This window comes from Mus pahari, chromosome 10 (genome assembly GCF_900095145.1).
Source record: "Mus pahari chromosome 10, PAHARI_EIJ_v1.1, whole genome shotgun sequence".
In the NCBI taxonomy this organism is placed as follows: Eukaryota; Metazoa; Chordata; class Mammalia; order Rodentia; family Muridae; genus Mus; species Mus pahari.
This window is the reverse complement of record NC_034599.1, coordinates 52,422,101-52,444,215: the sequence shown is the minus strand read 5'-3', so window position 1 is coordinate 52,444,215 and position 22,115 is coordinate 52,422,101. Positions and strand designations below refer to the sequence as shown.

Below are 22,115 nucleotides of genomic sequence, written 5' to 3'. Positions count from 1 at the left end.
CGTTCCTGAAGCCGGGTTTCAGGCAACTGGGATGGCGAGTCCTCGAGGTGAGCCGTTGACCTGTGTTAGCTATCTTGGTGGTGGTCGCGTCCTGGGGACCTATACTGGCAAGACCTAGCAGATCGTGACCATTCCTGTGGACGCTGAGCACAAGGATAGGATCTGGGGTGGGTAGTACAACCGGGGGTTGTATCACTCGTTCGGGACTGACAGATTGTATAGAGATGAGTAGTTAGTTCCTTTTCCTTCCCCATCACCCTAACTCAGTTCATCTCCGTGGCAGAGAAGATCCGAATCTGCCAATCTCACAGATAGGAACATCGACGATTGTGAAAGAGAGGAGTGTCCTTCCACAAGTCATAGACTCTTGTATGGCTCTGTCCTTAGATATCCCTCCCCCATTCCTGGTTCCCCAGCACTAAGGCCAGGTCCGAAGAGTGGAATGGAAGCTAACCTTCTGTCTGTGTCCCCAGTGTTCCCACTTTCCTGTGTGGTGCAGCAGTATGCCTGGGGGAAGGTGGGCTCCAAAAGTGAAGTGGCAAGCCTGCTGGCTAGCAGTGATCCAGTGGCCCAGATCTCAGAGGACAAGCCATATGCAGAGGTAAGCCCTGACTGCACATCAGTCCACTTTACCATAAGTGAGACCAAAGGATCTGACACAAGCCATATGGATCAGTTGGGAGGAATCTCTGTAGCCTGTAGATGTGTTCTTGGTTCTGGGATCAGTGCAAATACATGCACAAAGAAAGCTATAATCAGAGCACTGCAATCATACAACTAGGGAGGTTGAAGGAGGAGAATCTGTCTGATCGCTCTACCCAAGATCCTGTCTCATATAAGGGAGGATAAAATATCTGGGACAGGCCGCCACACAACACACACACACACACACACACACACACACACACACACACACAGGGGCGGGTTTCTCTATGTGTTTCTCTGTCTCGAAACTTTCTCTGTAGACTAGACTGGCCTTTAACTCAAGAGATCTGGCTGCCTCTGCTTCCTGAGTACTGGGATCAAAGGTATGCACCACCACACATAGCTTAAACATGTGTCATTTCTTGAATCCTAGTAGCTCTAGTACTTACTGAATCTTCATTTGTTTTTATTTTTATTTTTTTTTAGTCCTTGTTGTCCTGGAACTCACTCTGTAGATAGACCAGGCTGGCCTCGAACTCAGAAATCTGCCTGCCTCTGCCTCCAAAGTGCTGGGATTAAAGGCGTGCCCCACCACGCCTGGCTTGGTTTTGATTTTTTGAGAATTTGTCTCAGAGTGCCCAGGCTGGCTTCAAACCTGCTGTACAATTGAGAATGACCTTGAATGTTCAATCTCTCGGCCTCTGTGTTCTAAGTACTAGGACTAAAGACATGTAACATCAGTCCTAGCCATAAACACGTGTTTGACTTTCATTAGTTTTTTTTCTTTAAAATTTATTTTTAATTATTTTATATTGTGTATAGGTGTATGTGGTTATATGCGTGTGAGTGCAGGTGCTTGTGGAGGTCAGAAACATTGGATCTCTTGGAGCTGGAGTTGTAGAAGGTTGTGAACCTCTTTTTTTTTTTTTAAGCTTTATTTATTTACTTTATATGTATACTTTATATGTATACTATATATGAGTACACTGTTACTGTCTTCAGACACACCAGAAGAGGGCATCCGATCTCATTACAGGTGGTTGTGAGCCACCATGTGGTTCCTGGGATTTGAACTCAGGACCTCCGGAAGAGCAGTCAGTGCTCTTAACTGCTGAGCCATCTCTTCAGCTCCCGGTTGTGAACCTCTTGATGTGGGTGACAGAAACTGACACTACCAAGTGCTTTAGAAGAGCAGTAAGATCTCTTAACCAATGAGCCATTTCTCCAGTAATGTTTTATTTTTATTAATCACAAATTTATTCCTTCTTATGGGAAGAGAACAATCAAAACAGGAAAGTTATGTCTTTTGAGACTAAAATAAACGAGTACCGAGTACTAGCCCCTCACAGATCTGTTGTTGAGACTCATGCTTTCGGATCCGTCTGAGTGTCTGGATAGATGCTGGTAGACTACCTTCTTTCTGTACGTGAGGCCCTGGGTTGGATCCCCAAGAGCACCTCATAAGCTAATACTGATACATGCCTCATATATCCAGGGCTGTGAGCTGCTTCCTTTTTTCTCAACTTTCCTGTTCTTCCAGCTGTGGATGGGGACACACCCCCGGGGAGATTCCAAGATCCTTGACAACCGTATTTCCCAGAAGACCTTAGGCCAGTGGATTGCTGAAAACCAGGACTGCTTAGGCCCAAAGGTCAAAAACACCTTTAACGGGAAGCTGCCCTTCCTCTTCAAAGTACTGTCAGTGGACACGGCCCTGTCTATCCAGGCACACCCTAACAAGGTACGGGATCGGAGGGGGCAGAGGTCAGGGTAGGGAAGGGCTTTTGGGGGGACCTCCCCACATATATTAGTGCTGCTTTCCTTCACCCATACTAGGCTCCAGCTAAAATCCAGTCTTACTAACCCAGCTTGGCTGCTGGGGTGCAGATGCTGGTAACACATACAGAAGCTAAGTACAAGTGGACAACTGACTGGCCTATGCCAAGACAGAGTCTCTAAGTTTGTCCTTGGCTTCCCCTCCCGCAGCCTAGGTCTATTCTTATCTGCCTTAGCCCCGCCTGGCTCTCTTCAGTTCCGGAATTCTAGGACAGGGCAGACACCCCAGCTGCCTCGGCTGCACCCCACCGTGGAAGCTTCTCACAGCCTGGCTTTACGCAGTCTATCTAAACTCCTCTTTCTAAAATACGTATTTTTATTTTATGTGTATTAGGATTTTGCCTGCATGTGTAGGCCTGTGCACTCCAGGAGTAGAGTGTGTGGGGAGGCCAGAAGAGGGCTTTGTGCTCCCACAGATTGGAGATACAGTCACGAGCTGCCGTGTGGGTGCAAGGAACTGAACCCAGGTCCTCTGCAAGAGCAACTGGTGCTCTTTTTTTTTTTTTTTTTTTCGAGACAGGGTTTCTCTGAATAGCCTTGGCTGTCCTGGAACTCACTCTGTAGACCAGGTTGGCCTCAAACTCAGAAATCCGCCTGTCTCTGCCTCCCAAGTACTGGGATTAAAGGCGTGTGCCACCACTGCCCGGTGCAACCGGTGCTCTTAACCACTGAGCTATAGCTTCAGGACCTTTTTAAAAAGATTATTTTATTTTATGTGTTTGAATGTTTGCCTCCATGTATGTATGTACATCACATGCATGCTTGGTGCCTTTGGAAGAAAGAAGAGGCCATCAGATCCCTTAGAACTGGAGATACAGATGGTTGTGAGCCACCATGTGGATGCTGGGAAAAGAACCTGAGCTCTCTGCCAGAGCCGCAAGTGCTCTTAACCGCTGAGCCATTTCTCCAACCTCTAATTTGGGGATTTTTAAAGATCTTACAAAGCCCAAGCTGGCCACAAATGCATTATGTAGCTAAGGATGACCTGAGACTCCAGATATTTCTAACTCTACCTCCCCCCAAATCATTTACCCACATCACACAGCTTATGTGCCTGCTGTTTAGGGTTCCGGAGCCCCAGGCCAGGCCTCTTAAGTCTGTCCCAGCTCTCCCCTGGCCCATCTTTCTGCCCTGGGTAGGCTGAGCCCCAAGTTTCTGCATGATGCCTTGACTGCGATCTTTGCCAGAGGTTCTAAGAAGCCACAGTTTTATGGTAAATGGAGTGGTGGGCAGCAGAGGCTGGTACTCCTGATGATGGTAGCTGTACCCCAATTGTTGTCCTCTACTGCCCATCCACAGGAGCTAGCAGAGAAGCTGCATCTCCAGGCTCCAGAGCACTACCCTGATGCCAACCACAAGCCAGAAATGGCCATTGCCCTTACCTCCTTCCAGGGCTTGTGTGGTTTCCGGCCAGTGGAGGAGATTGTGACCTTTCTGAAAAGTAAGGTTGGGTGGGAATGCTGAGGGTACATGTACTGGGCCTGGAACATAGGAGGAGCCTGAACCAGAAGGGAAATAGAGACAGTGGGGCTCAATATCATAGGGACTAAAGGGATCTTGGCCTCATGAGGCAGTCTTAGGGGCCAGTGGGCCAGAGAGTGAGACCAGACTCAGGTGTAGTTGCTGAGGGCTGACGGTGAGCCATGTCTACACAGCAAGGTTTGTGTAGTGCTGCTGGGTCTTTGGTTAGGGATGAGGTGGGAGGGCCTCACTTCTTCATGTCCTGTCTCCCCACTCTTGACATCTCCTTGCCCTGGCCACCCTGCAGAGGTGCCCGAGTTCCAGTTGCTGATTGGAGATGATGCCACAGCACAGCTGAAGCAGAGCATGGGTGGGAATCCTGAGGCCATGGCTTCCGCTGTAAGGAACTGCTTTTCCCACCTGATGAAGAGTGAGAAGAAGGTGGTGGTGGAGCAGCTTAACCTGTTGGTGAAACGGATCTCCCAGCAAGGTGGGTGTGTCAGGGACCTGGGTGGGTACGGTGCCCAAGCCCGGGCTCCCAACACCAGGCACAGATGAGGCCATGGAGACAGAATTGCTGGCCTTTTTCACCAAGCGGGACACTAAAAGGGGCCAAACTTAGCTGGTCCTACAATCGGCTGCTACCATTTCTTTCCCAGTCTTGGTGGAGTTGAGGCCCCAGGGTGAGTGCTTCTTCCAGACGGGTTTTCTTGAGATGGTTGGAAGCAGACTGGCCTAGAGGATTCTATCAGGGTCCTCTCCCCAGGCGTTCCCAGATTCTTCCCAACTCTCTAGCTGCTTCCCGTGGGGCAGACTTGCATTTAGGGGGCTGGAGAGCAAGGAACCCACCCTTCTCTAGAGGACTCAAGCCTTGTGCTCTGGACCACCAGCCTCTTCCTTAAAACCCTCCTAGATGTCTGACCTTGTGCTAACAGAGTTCAGGAAATGACCAAGGCGGGTGTGGTCATGTCTCTGTTGTCCTGCAGAGTCACCGCACCCAGTGAGAAACGAGGCTGGTAGAGTCCCAGCCAGGAGCTTACGTGGCAGCTCCTCCATGTAGCCTTAGCTCCTTGCCCGACAGGCCAGCTCCTTCTCCAGGCAGCCCCAGAACCCTCTTTCGGTTCAGTCTTTCCCTAAGTCAGCTGTGTGACTTTGGTGTCACAGCCACTTTCTCTTACCTGAGCATGCCCCTTTGTTCTGGGTCGCAAGTATCTTACCTGCTTGCATACTCTTAGAGAACGTTGACCTGCGCTCTGTTCTGACATCCAGGTATGCAGGGACTCCTTACAAACTGGGGTTCTCCACACCAGAGACTTCATGTTCCTCCTAGTGTTTAGCTGAGCAGCCACTGAGCAAGTATGAATATGAAGACCGAAACCACCCTCCCACTTGGAACACTGCTTTCTTTATTGTGGGTCCTACACATTCTGAATACACTCCTCTCTTATCTGCATGTTCCGGGAAACTCAGCTCACCCTGCTCCTGCTGCTGCCCCTGCCCCTGCCCTCCCAAGACGCCTCCCTCATCCCTCTGGCCCGGGCTGAGCGCCACTTCACTGGGTCAGTTTCCAGGGTACATTTTGGCCCATAGCACATTGTGCCCTGTGCTTTCTGGGGTAGGCAACCATCCCAGTTTGCTAAGATGGACGGACTTCCTGAGACATGGAAGGGAGCTAACGTGCTAACAAAGGGGAAGTCCTTGGTTAATAGGGAATTTGACAATCTCCATGGAGCTTTTGGGTTACCTCCCTGTCTGTAATAGATTTTGAGCTCAAGAGCAGTAAGTGGCCCCCAATCGGGAGACTGTTTCTGGGCAGTTGTCTGGAGACAATGTTTTTTGTCGAAATCTAAAGTGGAGATGCTAGTGGTATATGTGTTTTAAATATTTTTCATATAATTTTCCCCCATACCTCCCTTTGAGACGAAGTTTCTTGTACCCAAGGCTGGCCTCAAATGTGTTATGTAGCCGAGAATGGCCTTACTGTTCTGAAACTCCTCCCTCCATCTTCTGGGTGCTAGGATTACAGGCATGTGCCACCATCCCTGGTTTTTTGTGGGGCAGAGGATCAAACCTAGGGTTTCATGCATTTTTGGGCAAGCACTCTACCAACTAAGGTACGTCCCTAGCCTATATCATTTGAGTCATACTCTGCAGTCCAGTCTGTCTACCCTTCTCTCACGGTGAGCCTTCTGCCCTGGTGCTAGGATTATAGCTGGGTACCACAATGCCCAGCTGTTGTAGCCAGGCCAGACCTGCACGTGGTTGAGGTGAGAGATGATATTTTTGTACAAAGATGAGGGATGTTTAGGAGAGGCCCATCCTAACAGCTGCATTTGTATAGGCAGGGACTGTTCACCAAGGCTCCCCTGTCAGGGTAAAGCTGTGGATACCATGTGTGTCTTAGTGGCCTTGGGATGCTCTGTGACCCTCAGTATTTGACGGAAACAACATGGAAGACATTTATGGGAAGCTCTTGCTGCAGCTGCACCAACAGCACCCGGGTGATATCGGATGTTTCGCCATCTACTTCCTGAACCTGCTTACCTTGAAGCCTGGGGAAGCCATGTTTCTGGATGCCAACGTGCCCCATGCCTACCTGAAGGGAGGTGAGCCCATTTCAGTAGTAAGCCCCAAGGGCCACCCCCCTTGGACCTTGTTTGTTCATGTGGCTGAAAGAGAGGTTTGGTGACCTTGGGGTGACTGAGCCAGTATGGATGGTAGTAGCTGCCAGCTGGGCGGTAGATACTGCTCACAATCTGCCATTAGCGTACTTCACCATCTTATTACATGACATTTCTCTGTCTCTAGACTGTGTGGAATGCATGGCGTGTTCGGATAATACAGTGCGTGCTGGCCTGACGCCCAAATTCATTGATGTGTCAACCCTGTGTGAAATGCTCAACTACACACCTAGCCCCAGCAGCAACAGGCTGTTTGCCCCAGCACAGAGTCAAGATGACCCCTATCTCTCTATCTATGATCCCCCTGTGCCAGACTTCACTGTTATGAAGATGGAGGTAAGTAGGTGGACCAGGAAGGTGTCTGGGTAGCATATGACACTTAACATGGGTAGACCTGGGGCTGGATTTCCTGTCAAGCCCACTTAGTTGGGGCAGCCACAGAGCCCATCTGTCTCTCTGCCAGGGACCAGATGTGGGCCTTCACAGTGCCAAGAGCCTGAATCATGGGAAAGGAGGCAGCAAAGCCCCCGAGGTGGTCTAGAACCCAGGAGCAGAGTGCAAATTATACTTTTCTATCACTTCTTTCTGACAGGTCCCTGGCTCTGTCACTGAATACAAAGTCTTGACACTAGACTCTGCCAGCATCCTTCTGCTGGTCCAAGGGACAGTGACAGCTATCGTACGCACAGCCCATGCAGAAATCCCTCTGTTTCGTGGTGGAGTGCTCTTCATTGCAGCCAATGAGAGTGTCTTACTGAAGCTTACTGTGCCCAAGGATCTGCTGATTTTCCGGGCCTGCTGTCTGCTGTAGAGACTAGTTCTTAGTCTCTGCCTACCACTGTATCCTGGCCAGCTCCACATTTCAGGTCTAGCCCAATCCCTGTCCCTGTTGTGCACTCTTTGAATGTATACTGGATTAGAAGTAGTAAGTTTGGCATTAGTAACTCCAGGAGCATGCCCAGGCTGGACCATCTTCAGGACAAAGTTTCTGTATGAAGCCTGAAGCCTGCCACTCCGCTGTACCCTCTCAACACTGTTACCTCTGAGCCAGGTGTATCCACCAAAGAGGCAACCATTCTGCCCTAGCTGAGGTGTTAGGCTAACAAAGCACGCATCACCCAGCATTAGCTCAGCATGCTCTCAGATACAGAGAAGGGAAGGGAAGGGGTAGGCAGGTGGACTAATGAGGCTCATTCCCTCTAGCTCCGGCAAAGGAATTAAAGATCACTTGTGTTGAGGATACAGAGTAAAGAGCAGTCAGCCTTTGGTATGCCTGTCCCTGATGTGGGAGGAAAGAGCTCTCTGATGATGTCCAGTTTTGGTTTTAATTCTTCATACGGCTTCATGGGGGTGGGCAGGCTGGATTCCAGGACGCTTTTACAGGAAGGGGTAGGAGAGGAAGCCAGCTCCAGCCTCAGCTGAACAGCTTGCAGGCAGGCCTTCTGCTCCTGTAGTTGACTTTTTCTGAGACTATCTTCATGTTCCAAAGGTTGGCTTTGGAGCTCTGCTTCTGCTTCCTAATGGCTCCTGGTGTTTGCACATGGTTATGGATGTGCATACATGCACCTGTTACTCCTCATGAACCATCTACCGGTTTTTTTGAGACAGGGTCTCTCACTGGCCTGGAATTCACCAGTTCAGCTAGACTGACTAACTAGCAGGTCTCAGTGGTCCTTCGTCTTGACCTTCTCAGAAATGGGATTACAGGTGTGTGACACTACTTCTGGCTTCTTATTTGGGTGCTTGGGGTGAGGGCTTAGGGATTCAAACTTGGGTCCTCATACTTGCATGGTAAGCACTTTAACAATTGAGCCATCCTCCTAGCCCCTTTATGTATTATAGAAGTTATCATACAGCTCAGGCTAGTGTTATGGGGGCTGGAGAGACGACTCAGCAGTTAAAAAGTACTTGCTGCCTTTGCAGAGAACCCAGGTTTCATTCCCAGCTCCCATGTGGTGGCTCACAATTGTAACTCCAGTTCTAAGGGATTTGACGCCTCTTCTGACTTCTGTGGACTCTTGCACCTGCATACATGTAGTACCCACACATTTAAGTGTACCACCACACACATAAGATAAAAACCAAAGCTGGGTGGCAGTGGTGCACACTTTTAATCCCAGCACTTGGGAGGCAGAGGTAGGTGGATCTCTTAAGTTTGAGGTCAGCCTGGTCTAAGTTTGAGTGGGTTCCAGGATAGCTAGGGTTACACAGAAAAACTGTTTCAAACCAAAAAAACCCATTGCAACACAATACAGCTCACTACCAGGATTGCATTTATTATAACAGACTATGAAAGTGCAAGCTGAGAAAGATGTCTGAGGAGCAGTGTAAACGCAGGGGAGGCACTCCTGAGGAGGCTCAGGTGCCCTCCTTCCCAGGGACGGCCTCCCACAGAACACCCAGCCCTCAGAATTAAGGCAGTTAGGATGTGGGCACCTCTGTGCCTTTATTGGTGTTATTTTTGTCCGGCCCCTAAGAGCTGCCCACTTCTACCCCTCCAAGCTGGACACTACTGAGCTTTTTCCACAAGTAATGCTTTTCCACACAAAGCCACCCAGCTCAAGAACTTTCCTTCCAGGGACAGTTCTAGCCAAGTACTTCAATGTTAACTACAGCAACAACTACCCCAGAGAGTGTGGTTTTTCGGGGTACTGCCCACCCCCAGAAGCTGCCAAATGTCCAGGCTTCTCTGTTTTAACCAAATAGAAATAGAACTCCACATTTAAGTTACACAAGCACTTGTGGCCTCACTGAGCCCTACCACCAAGTCTTTCTCTACTCTGTACTATCTCTATTCCCCTTGCACACGAGGACTCCACCTCTGCAGAGTCCTAGAAGCCTGGATATGGTCTGCATTCCTTCCCTGCAGGCCGTACATAAAGTGCTCAGAATATGAGATCCTTGCACAGAGTTGCAGACTCCCACTGCAGAGCACAGGCAGCATCTATGACCCAACCCAAGAACCAAGTAGATGTGCCTCTGGCTTCTGTCCCATCTTTCCTTCTGTGATGCTGCCAGAAAGAGTAAAAAGCCCCTAGACATAGTATACTCCTCAACCTTCCACAGTCTGAGAGCAACAACACCCCACCACCACCACCACCCCCAGCTAGGCACTGGCTGCAATCATGAGGACAGGTTTGTGGCCAAGTAATAGGGAAAGCCTTATCTTTTTGTTTTTGCTTTTTGTGGTTTTTCGAGACAGGGTTTCTCTGTATAGCCCTGGCTGTCCTGGAACTCACTTTGTAGACCAGGCTAGCCTCGAACTCAGAAATCCGCCTGTCTCTGCCTCCCGAGTGCTGGGATTAAAGGCATGCGCCACCAAGCCCGGCCTGGAAAGCCTTATCTTTTGATCTTACCCTTTTTGCTACTACTTATGAAAGGACATAGCAGGCATATCATTTCTCCTAAGCCTCCAGTAATCACTGGACAGGACAGTAACATGTGGTGCCCAACCCCTAACTCTGACTATTGCACCCCTTATGCGTAGAACCATATCTACCCCAAACCTCACCACACACCTGGGTAAGATAAAACAAAGAAGAGGATGGGGTGGGGGTGGGGTGGGGGAGCGGGACTGGGAAAACTAAATTCCAGGAAGAGGCTTAGTATAGCAGGAGATATCATTCCTGCATTTGTTGTGTTCAGGCTTGGGACTGAGCTGTGTTCTCCCACAGGCTTGTTCTGTTCTGTGCACCATCAGCCCTAGCCTTGCACAGGCTAGGCAAGTGCTCTACCAGCCTGTGAGCCCTATGCTGGGGAGAGGAATGTGCCTTGTTAGAGGGAAGGCCCCCTTGCACTGCAGATTCGCAAACTCAAGTGGGGTCCAGGAGCTGGCTTAAGTCTCCCCTTCCCATCCTGTCTAAACATTTCCATGTAGGCCAGAGTGTCACAGATACACCAGGACATCGGCTCTCATCCATCAATACTTCTCAAAAGCTTACAGAGCTAAACATAGGAAGGCACTAACTTCCCAGCAGCTCCCTCTGCTGGTAATCACAAAGACTGCAGGTTTCTGCCAATCCAATTTTTACCTCCAAAAAAAAAAGTCAGAAAAACTCTCCAAGGCCAGAGAACTACAGATAAACATAGACGACAGAGCAGTTCTTGTCTAACAAGGGAAGGGCCGACAGAATTACTAAGCCCATCCAGACAGCAGGACCAGCAGAATGTCCCAAGTTCAGAGGTTCTGAAAGCCACAGTCCCACTCCAGTCCCACTCCATCATTAAGCTTGCTGTAACCTAAGGAACAACCCATTTGGCGCTACCTTGACTTGGTCCCAGTTGTACCCTTTGAGATTCCTCCTGCAAGCCATAAAGTGCTGCTCTCTGCCTCTCACCACACCCCCAGCACAGCCTGAGTGGAGGAGTTCGTTCATTCTTCTCCCTCCTCAGGACAAGTAAGAATGTCTGTAAATGGTTTTCTTAGCAATCCTTGCCAGCAGCATAAGAACCACAGGAAGTTTCTCCTCTCCCTTATTAAAGTGGCTTCCTGAAACTGCCCCAGTGGGAACCTGCCGACTTCCACCTCTCACCTGTGACCCAGACGGGGACCTCTGACGTGAGAAGCACCAGGCGAGAGCTACCTGTAGGCCAGTGGCCTGCCCAGAGGTCAATGCCTCCAGTGGTTCTAGGCTGGTGGCGATACCCAGTGCACTGAGTATCACTTTGAAGGGCCATCAGGGCCATCGGCCCATCCTGGAGGGTTATGGCTACTGGAGGGTACAGGAAGAATCCCCCAGACAGCACCAGCAGCAAGAACATGCAGAAGAAGCAATAGGCTTAGGAGGAATGAGGTCCAGGTCCTCATCATCTGGGATCTCATCCAGGTGATACCCGTCCTGCAGCAGCTGCCGGCTCACATCCTGGTTCACCTGCTAAAGGAAGAGGACAGAAGTGTAAAACAGGATGCGAAGCATACAGAGCTGCTGCTGCCCGAAGGCAGGTCTCTGCTCTACCAGCCCCAGGCAGCTGCACATCCTGCATTACAGTGTCTTTCCAGCAGTGAGGGACTCCCCAGAGGCTCACTGAGAACCAGCCAGGCTTCTCTTTAAAAATCAATGTGCCAGTTTTCCCTACTGTCACCCAGATATCCATGTGAAGATTGAAGAATATGGGGCCATCCTCTGTGGTAGCACATGCCTTTGATCCCAGCATGAGTTCAAGGCAAGCCTGGTCTACAGAGTGAGTTCCAGGACAGCCAGTGCTATGTAGAGAGGAAACTTTCAAAAGGGAGAGGAAGGTTGACAACAGAAAACTTGGTTGGAGTATTAGAGGTATATGTGGAACAGTAGACAGTGGTGGGGCCAGCTTTGTCTGCTGGTTCCTTCTGTACTGGCAGGGCTGGCCTTCTGCAAAGCCAGCCTGCTTTCACCATGGTGCTGGGAGGCAGGACATCAGTGATGCAAGGAAATTTTAAGACTTGTGATTCTTGACAGAATCTCCTTAGTTTTTGACAATCTTAATGTCGTAGACATAAGGAGGGTACAATGTGCAAGCTGTTTTCTCCTTTGGAAAACTGAGATTAACCAACGATTCCTAGGAGAATAAAGAAGAGCTACCCAGTGCAGCCATGTCCCTACTGCAGCTCCTTTGTACTTGTACTGGCACATGCTACTATGCCTGGCTGAGAATTTTCCGTCCCTCTGGTTCTCTCTGGGACAGTCACTCTGGAAAGATGTCCTAAACCAGCCTAGGAGATGTGCTCAGACTATTGCCGGAGATGGAAGTGAAGAAAGCAAGGTCAGTGGAAGATGGGTGGGGGAGGGGTGAATGCTGACTCAGAGAAGAAAAGGGAAGCCTTGAGTTACCTTTCCGCACTGGAAGGCAAGCCTATGACCAGTGGGTCCAGGCTGCAAGAAACAGAAGACCTGGAAACTACCCAAAGAGGGCAGCAAGCAATGCTTCTTAGATGTAGTGAGTGACCAATCAAAAGAAGCATTCCAGCACAGTTTATAAACACTTAGCTGGAACTTAGAAAGAGGATCCCAAGATTATGGACTTGAGATCACTTGTAGCTCTGAGGATATATAGTCTCCTGAATTTCAACAGCCATCCTAAGATGCCTGTCTGTCTCTGCTTAGGGAAGCGGGCATAGTGGTTGACTAGAGAGCAGGGTGGAATCTAGCACCGTGCTGTGCACACAGCAGGCACCAAACATTTTGGCAGTGGTGGTGACCTGCCTGCAGCCTGATACTGCACAGATAGGTGCTCTGGACTTGCCTCTGCAGAGGAATACCCGGAGGAGTATCTGGATTCCAGCTCCCCATCACTAGGAGAAGAGGAAGACAATCAGTTCAGGGGACATCTCTGTAGCACAGCTGCAAATGGCGAGGGCATGCAAGGGGTTCTGAAGGACTTGTGAAGCAAAGACTGCACACCAGGGAACTCAAGCCCAGAGTCTCAGTGAGTACCAATGGCTCCCGCAGATGATTCTCACTGAAAGTGCAAGTCCAATAGGCCAGGAACTCTTCCAGCCATGCCATCCCTGGAAGGGACAGCAGTCAAAAGAGAGCAGCTCTGAAGTGTACACGAAGGGCCTTGGGGGAGATAGGCAGCAGGCAAGGGCATCAAGCACTTTGCTGAGCTATTCAAGTCACTGCCGGACTATATCCAAGGAAAGCACTCACCTGTCAGAGTCGAGGGACACCAGGTTTTCATCTGGACTTTGGCTAAGAGCAGTGTAGCCCTTGTTAAACTTCACTGACCTGAGATGGGGCAGGGAAGAAAGCAGAGGCATTTCACAGGAAAGGTCAGAGCCCTGGTCCCTATGCAGAAAGAACTGAGTGGACCATTCCAGACTTTCCTTCTACCACAGCTCTGCAGTTGGCGCCAGCTCCTCGGATTTTCGGGCCCACTCTACTGCACTGAAAGCTCCTAGGAAAGGCCCACCTCCCCATTTCAGGAACCAGGTAAAGCAGCATCTCTTCACCTTAGCCTGAGAATCCCAGGCAAGTCCTTTCACATTTGAGTTTCAGCTATAAACAGCTATGTGAGGTCTTATTCAGCTCTAAGAGTGTACCATTCTGCCTTTAACAAACAAAAACCTACAAAAATACTGCACGGGCTCTCCATCTTCACTCCTGGGACTCCAGCAGCCATCTCGTCCTTTAATGAATATCCTATCTATGCACTGATGCAACTCCCCTTTTACAAAGCCTATTTTGTGATACTAGCACAGTCTTTAAAAGAGTAGAGGTAGTTCCAGTTCTCACTGTCCCATCCCCATCCCTCCTAGTTCCCATTCTTAAGATACCAGCAAATAAGCTAGCTAGCTCAACCTTAAACAGTGTCCTGTTTCCCAAGCAGGAAGGGATAAGGCCTTTTTTGAACGCTGCTGATACAGAGGAAGTAAAGCCCAGTGAGACCTTTTCCCAGAAGAATCGGGGCGGTTCGTCAAGGCACCCAGCATGCCCTTTCTCCGCAGAACAGCCTTGGCATGGTCCCGGTGCTTCTCTGGAAGTCAAAGGGTCTTATGTCAGCCGGGTCTTCCCCATTCCGCTGCTTTCCGGGCTGTCGGGGACAGGAGAGGGCTGCACCTAAACCCCTTCCCCTCTGGGTACAAGATCACGGGGCTCTAGGGACCAATCCCAGGTCACGGCAGCCCACTCGGGCAGAGACCCTCAGGCAGCCCACTGCACTCACTCAGCTTAGCCTGAATGGAAGGTGCGCGCGTCACCAAGTAGGGTCCCCGCTTCTCCATGGCGGGGGGCGGGCGTTCCCCGAGCCGGAGGGCCGCGCCGCCGCTCTGTCCTGAGGGCAGCCCCGCAGTTCCTGCCACGCTGTCGGGAGCCGCGCCAGGCTGAGATCCCTGGGTGGATATCCGCACCGCATGCCCGCGGAGCTCCCCGGTCGCCATGACCGGTCCCGCCCCGCCCCGCCAGTGGCCAGACCGGCGCGGGGAAGAACGAATGACAAGAGGTACACTCCTTTAGAAAGATGGCGACGCGCAGGCGCGGGCTTCCCTTGGCGCTTTCCGGCGGCCTGCTGCGGAGAGAAGCATCAAGGTTCCGCCCTACCGGTCAGGAACTGGCCAGCCCAGGTCCTGCCTTTCAGGTACTCTGTCTGTCTGAGCCTGCTAATGTGCAGGATGTCAGTTCCGTCTATAGTCGAAGTAAAATGACATATGGTAGGCTAGCGGGCTGTTCCGACCCAAGTGCTCTCTGTACGCGTCGCGGACCTCTTTCACCGCAGCCGGAGCTCCTTTAAGACTGATACAGGAGAGGTCGGGCTCATATGAAGGGGCTACAGGGCTCTTCTCTATAAAACAGGCCTGGAAGGGTCAGGATTTACCCATGGCATCCTACACAGATGTCACCGGATTTTGATTTTTTTGCCTGTCCGAGACCTTGCCTGGCCACAGCTGGCTTTTTTTTTTTTTCCTTTTTTGTTTGTTTTTGTTTTCTTTTTTCTCAAGGCAGGGTTTCTCTGTGTAGCCCTGGCTGTCCTGGAGCTCACTCTGTAGACCAGGCTGGCCTCAAACTCAGAAATCCACCTGCCTCTGCCTCCCAAGNACATGTTCTCCTTCTGAGGCTCGTGAGATGATGAAGGTGGGCAGGAAATGAAGTATGGCTTAGCCTTTTTTTTTTTTTTGGTTTTCGAGACAGGGTTTCTCTGTATAGCCCTGGCTGTCCTGGAGCTCACTCTGTAGACCAGGCTGGCCTCAAACTCAGAAATCCACCTGCCTCTGCCTCCCAAGTGCTGGGATTAAAGGCGTACACCATAGCTGGCTCTCTTTAGGCGTATTTCCACACTTAAATACAACCTTGGGGCTGGGGTTATATAGCCCAGAGACAAACTCCTTGCCTGGCATGCAAAAGGCCTCCCTCCCTCTCTCCCTCCCCCATCTTTTGGTGGTAAAACGGGAAGCTAGGCATGATGGTGCACACCTGTAAGCCCAGGACTAGGGAGGTGGAGGCCGAGTTCATGATGAGCCTGGGCTATAAGTCTTTGTCTTTCAAAAAAAAAACCAAAAAACAAAAACAAAAAAGCGAAGGTCCTGCAGTAACAAAAATAAACTGGACGCCAGCAAGCAGGGCGAAAGTGCACTCTTGAGTCTGTGTGTGGCAGGATACAAGGCTGTGTCAAGACTCTTGACTCTGGCCCCCAAGGGATGTGCTTGTGTCTGGCTGGAAATAAGCTCCAGATCCTTGTAGAAACTGCCAAATATCGTGAGACTGTTCCACAGCTAACATATTGTCGAAGGGTAGGTCAATATTGTACAGCCTAAACCCCCAGGGACAAACAAACAAAAATTGCTGGATAGGATAAAGAGAAGCATTTGGGATCAGAGCTATTGAAAAAAAAAATCAGATTTGACGAAACCTATGCTATCTTGTGAATTCCGCCCCAAACTATCTGCTGGACTTCTTTTATTTTTAGGCAGAATCTTGCTATGTACCTCAGACTGGCCTTAAACTCACAATCCCCCTGCTTTGATTGCCCAGTTACTGGAATTGCAGGTTTACACCACCATTCCCAGCTGTTGGAATTGTTTACTTCCAGAAACACACAACTCAGTTTATTCTTCGGCTAGGGAATACAGCTCAGTTGTTGAATGTTGCCTAACACACATGAAGCCGAGTTCATTTCCAAAAATAATTGAGACAGTTTTGTTGGAGTAAGTAAGATCAGTATCCACAAGATCTGGCTAATCCACAAAATTCCAAGTCACCAGACTGAAACTGACCTGAGAAATCAAGGTGAAAGAAATAATCAAATATGCCAAACCAGTGACAGCAAAGTTTTCTATGCCTCAATTTTTTTTTTTTTTTTTTTTTGGTTTTTCAAGACAGGGTTTCTCTGTGTAGCCTGGCTGTCCTGGAATTCACTCTGTAGACCATGCTGGCCTCGAACTCAGAAATCCACCTGCCTCTGTCTCCCCAAGTGCTGGGACTAAAGGCGTGTGCCACCACTGCCCGGCTGCCTCCATTCTTTCATAGAAAACATACCAGAAGTTCCCTGTATTGGTCAGTTTTGTCTCCTTTGTCTCCCTGCCCTAGGCTTCTAAGGAGAACAAAGTCATCAGCCAATCCATTCTTTTGTTTCTGCCCCTGTGTGGTCTATAAACAAACCTTCCAACTCTGCTCTTTGGAAACAGTGAAAACAAAGTTGCCTAATTTAAGGGGTGGGGGTGGGGGTGGAGGACCCAGGATGTACTTGGCAGTAAAACACTTGCCTTGGAGACAGACAAGTTGTAATTTTGTCTCAAGTGCTATTTTGTAGATAAGAGTTTAACACAGGTCTGAATCTAAACCCCATTTCCTACCTTACTGCCACATTCTACTGTTTGCCTTAATCTGGTAGGAAGATATGAAAAGCTAGAACAAGATGTCTCAGCCAGAGGCATTTGCCACTATGCCAGTCAAACCAAACCTGAGTTTGATTTACTCAGTGGAGAGAACTGAATCTTGTAAGTTGCTCCCCTGAACTCGACAGTTATATAAATGAAATAAAAAACTTGTGTGTGTGTGTGGGGGGAAGCTACAGTATGGTGGGTATGGTGGCAAACACCTTCAGTTCCCCCACTCCGGAAGCAGAGCAGGCAGATCTGAGTTTGAGGCTAGCCTGGTCTAGAGCCAGGGCCACACAGAGAAACCCTGTCTTGAAATACAAAACTAAAAGCCAGGATCATGTATCCTGAGAGGGATACAATTAAAATTCCACATAGCACAGAGGCTTTTTTTGTTGTTGTTGCTGTCTGGCCTGGAACTATGTAGACCAGGCTGGCTTTGGACTCAGTGGCTCACATGCCTCTGTTTGAGTGTAGAGCTAAACACAAGTGCCACCATGAGTGAACTGTAAGACACACAGATTATAGGATGGACTGGACTCTGCAAAAATATGAACTGTAATATATGTATATATATATGTACATATATATATATACACACACACACATATACACACACATATTTTTTTTCCTTTTTCTTTTTTGCTAGATAACTTGTGTGCACAGGTGTGAATGTCAGAGTAACTTTCAAGATTTGGGCTCTCCTTCTATTGCGTAGCCATGGAGATTGAACTCAGGTCATCATGCTTCAGAGCAAGCACCCTTGCCCACTGAGCCATCTTGCTGACCTGAAAGCACATATTCTTCAAAGTTGATTCAAAATATGTGGAGTTGGGGGGGGGGGAGAGTCAGGAGCTGGTGGTAGGTGGGAATGTATGAAACTACCCTACCTCAGTTAATGAATGGTCTGCAGCACCAGTGTCCAACACGTGGCTCACACCCCGAGGGAGGGTGTGTTTCAAGTGACCCTTTCATGTGGGCTGCCTAAGACCATCCAAAACCAGTTATCTATATTACAGTTCATAACAGCAGCAAAACTGCAGTTGTAAGTAGCAATGAAAGTAATTTCATAGTGGTGGTGGTGGGGGTCCCTGCATCAGGAAGGTAAGAATACTGCTCTATAGTCTAAAGATGCCCTCCTCTTCTAAGCAAGTCAACCTTCAGCCTATTTTATACTCCAAGGACCTTCCCTGGGAAACCTCTCCGTTGCAGCTTCAAACTTTAAATCCTTCCCCTTAGTTTCACTCTTGTTATGGTCCAGTGGCTCAGCCTCCCTCCCTGCTTTCCTTCCTGTTTGTTACTATTGTCAGCATTGGCCTGTCTGCTACAGGAGGTATTCAATGTCTGTAGCATGAAAACCATTACAGCATTACCTTATACACAGTATATTATACACCTGGTAGATAGAAATGAACTGTTTTCTCCTTGGCTCCATCCATGGCCATGAGGAAGCAGACCATTTTAATAAGTATGATTCTATATTAAGAGCCTGGATGGGTATGGAGGCACACACCTATAAGTCTAGTACTGGGAAGTAGAGGCATGAGGATTAGGAGAGCTTCAAGAAAAACAACAATCAAGCTGGGTGTGGTGGCGCACGCCTTTAATCCCAGCACTTGGGAGGCAGAGGCAGGTGGGTTTCTGAGTTCGAAGCCAGCCTGGTCTACAGAGTGAGTTCCAGAACAGCCAAGGCTACACAGAGAAACCCTGTCTCTTCTGCTCCAGTGGTAAAAAGGTCAAACATACGACAGTTTGCTAACCTTTGGGGTCTAGCATTAACAACACCCTATCCTAATTCTTAAGGCTTTAACTAAAATGGCACTTCCTTTAATGCCTTTTATATTCATAGTACCTGAATGTATGTTCGCAGAACTTTTAAATTTGCTATATTAGGGAGGAGTTGTTTAATTTTTTTTTTTTTTTTTTGGTTTTTCGAGACAGGGTTTCTCTGTATAGCTCTGGCTGTCCTGGAATTCACTTTGTAGACCAGGCTGGCCTCGAATTCAGAAATCCGCCTGCCTCTGCCTCCCAAGTGCTGGGATTAAAGGCGTGCGCCACCACGCCCGGCTTAATATTTCTTAATGTTTCTTCCCACAAACACAGAATCCTCTAAGGGCAGGACATCAGCATGAGTCCCTGGGATGAGTCATATAAATAATATCTGGAGGAACATGAAGAGTGTCTGGAGGAAACTAAAAAGTAACAGCATGGGCTTATTTTACAGTAGTTTCTTCTCCCTCGCCTCCTCTTCTCGTCCTCTTTTTTTTTTTTTTTTTTTTTTTGACAGGGTTTCTCTGTATAGCCCTGACTGTCTGGATATTGCTCTATAGACCAAGTTGACCTCAAATTCAGAGGTCCACCAGCTTCTGCTTCCCAAGTGCTAGGACTAAAAGTGTGTGCCATTACCACCTGGCCAATTCTTTTTTTTACTTACTTATTTATTTTATGTATGAGTACACTGTCATCGTCTTCAGACAAACCAAAAGATTCCATTACAGATGGTTGTGAGCCACCATGTGGTTGCTGGGAATTGACTGAACTCAGGACCTCTAGAAAAGCAATCAGTGCTCTGAACTGCTAAGCCATCTCACCAGTTCCCCGATTCTAGGTTTTTTTTTTTTTTTTTTTTACTTTTTGGTTTTTCAAGACAGGGTTTCTCGAGACAGGGTTTCTCTGTATAGCCCTGGCTGTCCTGGAACTCACTCTGTAGACCAGGCTGGCCTCAAACCCAGAAATCCGCCTGCCTCTGCCTCCCAAGTGCTGGGATCAAAGGCGCGCGCCACCAACGCCCGGCTCCTGATTTTAGTTCTTAACCAGGGTATGAGAGGTCTTCTGGTAGGGGAATCAAATTTTATTAAAGGTGAGAGTAAAACTAGACCATAGTAGGTTTCATGGTTGAACATGCTGATGTTCATGTTGAACAACTTTGATGTACATCTTAAAAAGAACAAAAATCAAACTTACTAAAACTCTCGGCAGCATCTACATTTAACTTAATACTGTTTTCCTGTTGAAGTAACCCAGCTGTACTGCTGTCTCCCAGACATATAAGCAGAAAGCAGTGAGAAGCTGTCTAGGATTATGGAGTTCCTGAAGTTAAACAGGGCTGTTCTCTTAGTTCTTTCAAGGAAGGGGTAAACCCATTTCTCTATTCTTTAACCACAATGTCTGCAAACCAGTCACAGCAGACACACACTCTGATGTCTAAGCTAACAAGGAACTGCTGAGAGCAAGCAGAGAAGAGCTGGCTGCTGCACCGCACTTTTTCCACATCACTTTGCTGACTGACTGTCTTTAAGACTTTCTCTATGTACCCCTGGCTGACCTCAAACTCAAGAGACCTACCTGTCTCTCTCTGGCACCCACATGCTGGGACTAAGGCTGTGTCCCATGCCCAGCTCAGCCTCTGCTTCTCAATGCAAACAATGTCACAAGACCTAATTTCAGTTCAAACTCATTTCCCTTTATTAAAGTCCAAGTTACTATTACATGGTTTGATACTCAAAGGAAAATTTGTTCAAATAAAACATTTCCAGGCAACTGTTTCAATCAAGTAGCAATAGCAGTTAAGTCCTTGGGAAGCCCATCTGCAGAGAGGGAGAGAAAAAAAGCACAAAATTAGCCAGTAAAGTGGTAAAATGAAGACATTTTATTTAAAATGACCTTTGGAACTACAGCCCCAGGAAACAGCCTCCACCCTGGAGCACTTCCTGCTTTAATACTGCCCCGTCAATTTACTAGGGCCTGACTTGTAGCCTCCTCATCATTTACACCACTGGTACTTAGCCTTTTTTCCTAATCACAAAGTTTAAAGCCAGGTAATCCTGACACAGACAGCCAGGATAGAAATTTCAGAGCTGATCAAGATGGAGAGCAGGTAAAGACACTTGCTGTGGAGCCAGACAACCTGAGATGAACCCCCCGGACCCACATGACCACATGATAGGAGAAAACTGACTAGAAAAAAATGTCTTCTGAATTTCACACAGTTGCTGTGGCACACACACACACACACACACACATACAAACCACACAGGACAGTGCTGCTATCAGCCCACCACTCTTTGAACTGCTACTTACCGAAGAGAGTTTACACTTTGTCAAGGCCCAGCTCCTCTGGAGTGGAGATTCCCAATTCATTTAAAGTTGGTCTAAGTTCCTGGATGACATAGGGGTAGATTTCCTTATGAGGTCCTGCTTTGTCCTGTTGGCAATGAGAATAGCCTGTTAACAAATGAAACTGCAGGGCTAAGGTTTGATCTCAGTTGCTAGAAGCCCACCAGCTGTATAGGAGGCCTTTCAGTTGGGCCTTAGAACCACAACCCAGGTGTGGACTCCTGTAATTTTAGCACTGCAGAAGTAGAGACACGAGGATGAGAAGCTTAAGGTGGTAATGACAGAATTTTGAAAAGGCAATTAAACATGCCCATCAGGCACCAGAAGAATTAAATTAACACAAGGGAAGTTTCTTAACTTGCTTCCAATTAATCAACTACCAGTGCTGAGTGGACTGATAACTCACAGAATCCTTAATTATCTTAGTACAGATAAAGTATTGTCACTTTCCCCTTACAACCCTAAAAAAAAATTATTTAAATTGTATTTTATATATATACACACACACACACACATTTATTTTTATGTACATTGGTGATTTGCCTGCATGCATGTCTGTGTGAGAATGCAGATAACCTGGAACTGGAGTCACAGTCGTGAGCTGTCATGTGGGTGCTGAGAATTAAACCCAGGTCCTTTGGAAGAATAGACAGTGCTCATAAACAGAGACATCTCTCCAGTCCTCTATTTTATCCATTTTTTTTAATTTTATGTACATTGGTGTTTTGCCTGGCAGTCTGTGTGAGGGTGTTGTCAGATCCCATGGGACTAGAGTTATATACAGTTGTGAGCTGCCACATGGGTATTGGGAACAGAACCCTGGATCCTCTGGAAGATCAGCCAGTTAAGAGCACCAGCAGCTCTTAGCAATTGAGCCATCTCTCTAACATTAAAAAAAGAAAAAACAAAACAAAACAAGAAAGACAGGCTCTTGAGCCAGGTGTGGTGGCGCACGCCTTTAATCCCAGCACTTGGGAGACAGAAGCAGGCCGATTTCTGAGTTCAAGGCCAGCCTGGTCTACAAAGTGAGTTCCAGGACAGCCAGGGCTACACAAAGAAACCCTGTCTCGAAAAACCAAAAACCAAAA

At 48.3% G+C, this 22,115-nt stretch overlaps 3 protein-coding genes across 4 annotated transcripts in view; 1 reads left to right on the top strand and 2 right to left on the bottom strand.

The window, feature by feature from the left end:
- Positions 1 to 7,869, top strand: Mpi (mannose phosphate isomerase). The gene is made up of 8 exons (XM_021207391.2): positions 1 to 47; positions 474 to 601; positions 2,186 to 2,386; positions 3,781 to 3,922; positions 4,250 to 4,432; positions 6,375 to 6,548; positions 6,751 to 6,959; positions 7,216 to 7,869. The coding sequence occupies exons 1-8, from the start codon at positions 32 to 34 to the stop codon at positions 7,432 to 7,434; spliced, it is 1,272 nt and encodes a 423-aa protein (XP_021063050.1). The 5' UTR covers positions 1 to 31; the 3' UTR covers positions 7,435 to 7,869.
- A 2,014-nt stretch (positions 7,870 to 9,883) lies between these two features.
- Positions 9,884 to 14,532, bottom strand: Fam219b (family with sequence similarity 219 member B). Of its 2 annotated transcripts, none has more exons than XM_029543381.1 (5): positions 14,265 to 14,532; positions 13,901 to 14,075; positions 13,250 to 13,327; positions 12,843 to 12,891; positions 9,884 to 11,497 (listed from the first exon to the last, which is right to left on the bottom strand). In XM_029543381.1, the coding sequence occupies exons 1-5, from the start codon at positions 14,476 to 14,478 to the stop codon at positions 11,333 to 11,335; spliced, it is 681 nt and encodes a 226-aa protein (XP_029399241.1). In that variant the 5' UTR covers positions 14,479 to 14,532; the 3' UTR covers positions 9,884 to 11,332. The 2 variants fall into 2 exon arrangements, with proteins under 2 accessions (XP_029399241.1, XP_021063059.1); XM_021207400.2 differs by having other exon boundaries at positions 13,988 to 14,075.
- A 5,820-nt stretch (positions 14,533 to 20,352) lies between these two features.
- Positions 20,353 to 22,115, bottom strand: part of LOC110328046 (cytochrome c oxidase subunit 5A, mitochondrial) — an 11,970-nt gene continuing 10,207 nt past the window's right edge. The window contains exons 4-5 of the mRNA XM_021207403.2: positions 20,992 to 21,115; positions 20,353 to 20,498 (exon numbers count right to left, since the gene is read on the bottom strand). Of these exons, the coding sequence (XP_021063062.1) occupies positions 21,002 to 21,115 (114 nt within the window). The 3' untranslated portion in view covers positions 20,353 to 20,498; positions 20,992 to 21,001. The remainder of the gene's footprint in view (positions 20,499 to 20,991; positions 21,116 to 22,115) is intronic.

Bases quoted from the DNA above. Each gene is read 5' to 3' on its own strand.
- Mpi (XM_021207391.2), top strand. The intron at 602-2,185 runs GTAAGCCCTGAC...CTGTTCTTCCAG, and splicing joins AGGACAAGCCATATGCAGAG to CTGTGGATGGGGACACACCC. The intron at 6,549-6,750 runs GTGAGCCCATTT...CTCTGTCTCTAG, and splicing joins CCATGCCTACCTGAAGGGAG to ACTGTGTGGAATGCATGGCG.
- Fam219b (XM_029543381.1), bottom strand. From the start codon at position 14,478: ATGGCGACCGGGGAGCTCCGCGGGCATGCGGTGCGGATATCCACCCAG. The intron at 13,328-13,900 runs GTTGAGCTAGCT...GCCCCATCTCAG, and splicing joins GAAACAGGACACTGTTTAAG to GTCAGTGAAGTTTAACAAGG. The intron at 11,498-12,842 runs GCAAGTCCAGAG...CTCTTCCTTTAG, and splicing joins CCGGGTATTCCTCTGCAGAG to CAGGTGAACCAGGATGTGAG.